General features: G+C 37.6%; 1 protein-coding gene across 1 annotated transcript; it reads left to right on the forward strand.

Annotated features, from left to right (window-relative positions):
- Positions 1–1,876: 1,876 nt before the first annotated feature.
- Positions 1,877–2,764, forward strand: LOC108204113 (uncharacterized). Its single transcript, XM_017373414.2, has one exon. It carries the CDS (start codon positions 1,877–1,879, stop codon positions 2,762–2,764), a length of 888 nt encoding a protein of 295 aa, XP_017228903.2.
- Positions 2,765–4,297: the final 1,533 nt, after the last annotated feature.

Raw genomic sequence — 4,297 nt, forward strand, 5'->3', positions numbered from 1 at the left:
CTCAAACGTGTCAAATTTGCTTTAAAAAATTTAAATTCAGTGGGTGGTAACTTACATGAGAGGGTTTCCAGCTCTAGGAATGCTCTGATTTCTTTTCAAGCTGCTTTGCCGGACAGTCCATCTTTGGAACAGCGTATTGAAGAGGGTAAATTAAGCTCTGTTTTTTCGAGTGCTCTTCAGGTTGAAGAAAAGTTCTTGAGGCAAAAATCTCGGATTCGATGGTTAAAGAATGGGGATGGTAATAACAAGTTCTTCTATAATTCATGTAAAGGGAGATGGAACTGCAACAAAATCTTAAAAATTTTAGATGATGATGGTGTCTGGCATTCTGGTCATCAGAATATTGCCACTGTTGCAGTGAATTATTACAAGAACTTGTTAGGTACTGCTACTGATGTTGTTGATTTCTCACAATGGCCTGAGATTGAAGATCTGCACAAGTTAAATGAGGAGGATCAGTATGAGCTCACAAAGCCTTTTAGCCCTTCTGATGTCTATAACACGTTTAAATCTATGGCTAAGGGGAAAAGTCCGGGTCCTGATGGATTCCCCCCTGAATTTTTTGTTAAAGCATGGAGTATTGTTGGCAATGAAGTCTCTGCTGCGATCTTAAGTTTCTTTGATACTGGTAAACTTCCGAGAATGGTGAACTCTTCTGTTATTGCACTTATTCCAAAGCAACCAAATGCTGAGCATATGAGTCAATTTCGTCCCATTTCTTGTTGTAATGCTTTATATAAATGCATTGGTAAAATGATTTCTTTTCGCATGAAGGGTGTCATGGATTCTCTTGTCTCTCTGAACCAAACTGCATTTGTTCCATCTCGTAGTCTTGGCGATAATGTTTTTCTTGCTCAGGGGCTTTGTAGGGACTACCATTTGAATGTGGGCACTCCTCGCATTGCTTGTAAGCTTGACCTACGTAAAGCTTTTGATACTCTGAATTGGAGCTTTATTTTTCAAGTACTGACTGTTATGAAGTTCCCGGCGAAATTTATTGAATGGATAAAGGTATGTGTCACTACTTGTATGCATTCTGTGAAACTCAATGGGGCTATTGAGGGTTATTTTTCTGCTGCATCCGGACTTCGACAGGGTGATCCCATCAGCCCGTATCTTTTTGTTCTCGCTATGGAAATTCTCAACATATGTTTCTCCAGAATCATTGCTGGCTCTTCTTTTTCTTACCACTGGAGGTGTAGTAAGTTGAAACTTACTCATTTAGTCTTCGCGGATGATTTATTAATATTTTGTAAAGGGGACCTGACTTCTTTCAACAGTGTACTTGAAGCTATAAAACTTTTCTCTGCAATTTCTGGACTAAATTTAAACACGTCTAAATGTGTTTGTTTCTTTGGCAATGTTCCTCAAGATATTAAAGAAGCTGTTCTTATTCAATCTGGGTTTGTTGAAGGGGTTTTACCTGTCTCTTATTTAGGTATTCCTCTTATTTCGAAAAGCTTATCTGCCAGAGATTGTCAACCTTTGGTTCACAGAATTTGCAAGCGTATTGAGATGTGGACTAATGTTTTCATCAGTCAATCTGGAAGGCTTCAGTTGATCAACTCTGTTCTGTCTGCAATTCATGGGTTCTGGGCTCGGTTTTGCTTTCTTCCTACTCAGGTGGAGAAACGTATAACTAGCATTTTTGCAAAATTCTTGTGGGCTGGAAACCTGCAGGGAAAATGTGTGTATAAGGTTTCATGGAAAGACTGTTGTTACCCAAAAGGTGAGGGGGGGTTTAGGCTTAAAAAACATTCATAAGTGGAATGAAGCTGCTGCGATTTTTCAACTCTGGAGGATTATTTGTAAAGCTAAATCTCTTTGGATCAACTGGTTATACTCCTATGAGCTGCATAATAGAGGTTTTTGGACTATGGCCGTCCCTTCAAAGAGCCCTTGGGCTTGGAGAAGAATTTTAAATTGTAGGAGCAAGGCTCTTACGTTTATTAAATATATTCCTGGACTTTCATCTGATTTCTTACTTTGGCATGATCCGTGGCTAAATAATAAGCCACTGAAACAACAATATGATGATTCACTGTTGTCTGCTTTGGAGTCTCACTCTTTTGCTTTGCTTAACAGTATTCAACGTGATAATACTTGGTTTCTGGGTGTTAGCAACTATCTTCCTGTTCGTGATTTGCGGGCTCATTGTGAAAACATTCTGATCAGGGGCATGGACAGAATTATTTGGGATTCTGGTGGGACTTCTATTGTCTCAGCATCTTCAATTTATGGCTCCATGGTCGATCATCGTAATGCCCCTCCTTGGCTACCGTTTGTATGGAGTCGATTCAGGATTGCAAAGCATGCATTCACTGCATGGATTATTATGAAAGAGCGTCTTCTAACAAAAGACAGAATGCAATCTTTTCACCTTAATGTTAATCAGCTATGTTTGTTATGTGGAAATTGCAATGAGAACCATCAACATCTGTTTAGCACATGCAACTTCTCGAGAACTATTTTTAATGCTTGCCCACTTACTGTTAGTGTCTCATGGTCTGATATGTGTGCTGGGCGGTTTTTCACTATCTCTTCGGATGGAATTAGGACCAATATTGCCTACTTGTTTCTTGCTGCTGCTTTCTATAATATTTGGTTTGAACGAAATCTTCGTTTGCATCATCCTGGGAAATTCAATCAGCCGAATATTATTATTCGAAGAATTCAAGAAGATATTAGAGGATGTTTGCACAACAGTGAAGCTTTTAACAGAGCTGCCAGACTTGATGTCACCCTTCACAGCTTTATCTATTAATTTAATGATATTGTGTCCTTTGTGACTTAGTTTGTTATTCAGTTGTATTAGCCATTGGTCCTAGGAGCTCGTAGCAGTAAGAATGTTGTTGACTCTTTTGTTATTTTCTCGCGGGGAATGCCCCTAGATTTGTATCTTTTCTTCCTTTATATAAATATTTATTTAGCAAAAAAAAAAAAAAAAAATAAAAATGAAGCAACAAGTTGTCTCCCGGCTCAAACGAGTCAAGAATGAAACTACAAGTTGATTCTAATTTTAAACAACTGAAAATGAAGCTACAAGTTGTTTTCAACTTCAAAAGAGTCTGGAATGAAGCTACATGTTGTTTCCAACTTCAATCTAGCCAATAATGAAGCAACAAGTTGTCTCCCGGCTCAAACGAGTCAAGAATGAAACTACAAGTTGATTTTAATTTTAAACAACCGAAAATGAAGCTACAAATTGTTTTCAACTTCAAACGAGTCTAGAATGAAGCTACAAGTTATATCCAACTTCAATCTAGCCAATAATGAAGCAACAAGTTGTCTCCCGGCTCAAACGAGTCAAGATTGAAACTACAAGTTGATTTTAATTTTAAACAACCGAAAATGAAGCTACAAATTGTTTTCAACTTCAAACGAGTCTAGAATGAAGCTACAAGTTGTATCCAACTTCAATCTAGTCAATAATGAAGCAACAAGTTGTCTCCCGGCTCAAACGAGTCAAGAATGAAACTACAAGTTTATTCTAATTTTAAACAACTGAAAATGAAGCTACAAGTTGTTTTCAACTTCAAACGAGTCTGGAATGAAGCTACATGTTGTTTCCAACTTCAATCCAGCCAATAATGAAGCAACAAGTTGTTTCCGGGCTCAAACGAGTCAAGAACGAAACTACAAGTTGTTTCCAACTTCAATCCAGCCAGTAATGAAGCAACAAGTTGTTTACAGGCTCGAAAGAGTCAAGAATGAAACTACAAGTTGATTCTAATTTTAAACAACTGAAAATGAAGCTACAAGTTGTTTTCAACTTCAACGAGTCTGGAATGAAGCACATGTTGTTTTCCAACTTCAATCCAGCCAATAATGAAGCAACAGTTGTTTCCGGGCTCAAACGAGTCAAGAATGAAACTACAAGTTGATTAATTTTAAACAACCGAAAATGAAGCTACAATTTGTTTTCCACTTCAAACGAGTCTAGAATGAAGCTACAAGTTGTTTCCAACTTCAATCTAACCAATAATGAAGCAACAAGTTGTTTCCGGGCTCAAACGAGTCAAAATGAAACACAAGTTGATTCTAATTTTAAACAACTGAAAATGAAGCTACAAGTTGTTTTCAACTTCAAACGAGTCGGAATGAAGCTACATGTTGTTTCCAACTTCAACCAGCCAAAATGAAGCAACAAGTTGTTTCCGGGCTCAAACGAGTCAAGAACGAAACTACAAGTTGATTCTAATTTTAAACAACCGAAAATGAAGCTACAATATTGTTTTCCACTTCAAACGAGTCTAGAATGAAGCTACAAGTTGTTTCCAACGTCATCATCTACCAA

The sequence above is a fragment of the Daucus carota genome, chromosome 7 (assembly GCF_001625215.2).
Source record: "Daucus carota subsp. sativus chromosome 7, DH1 v3.0, whole genome shotgun sequence".
NCBI classification, from domain to species: Eukaryota; Viridiplantae; Streptophyta; class Magnoliopsida; order Apiales; family Apiaceae; genus Daucus; species Daucus carota.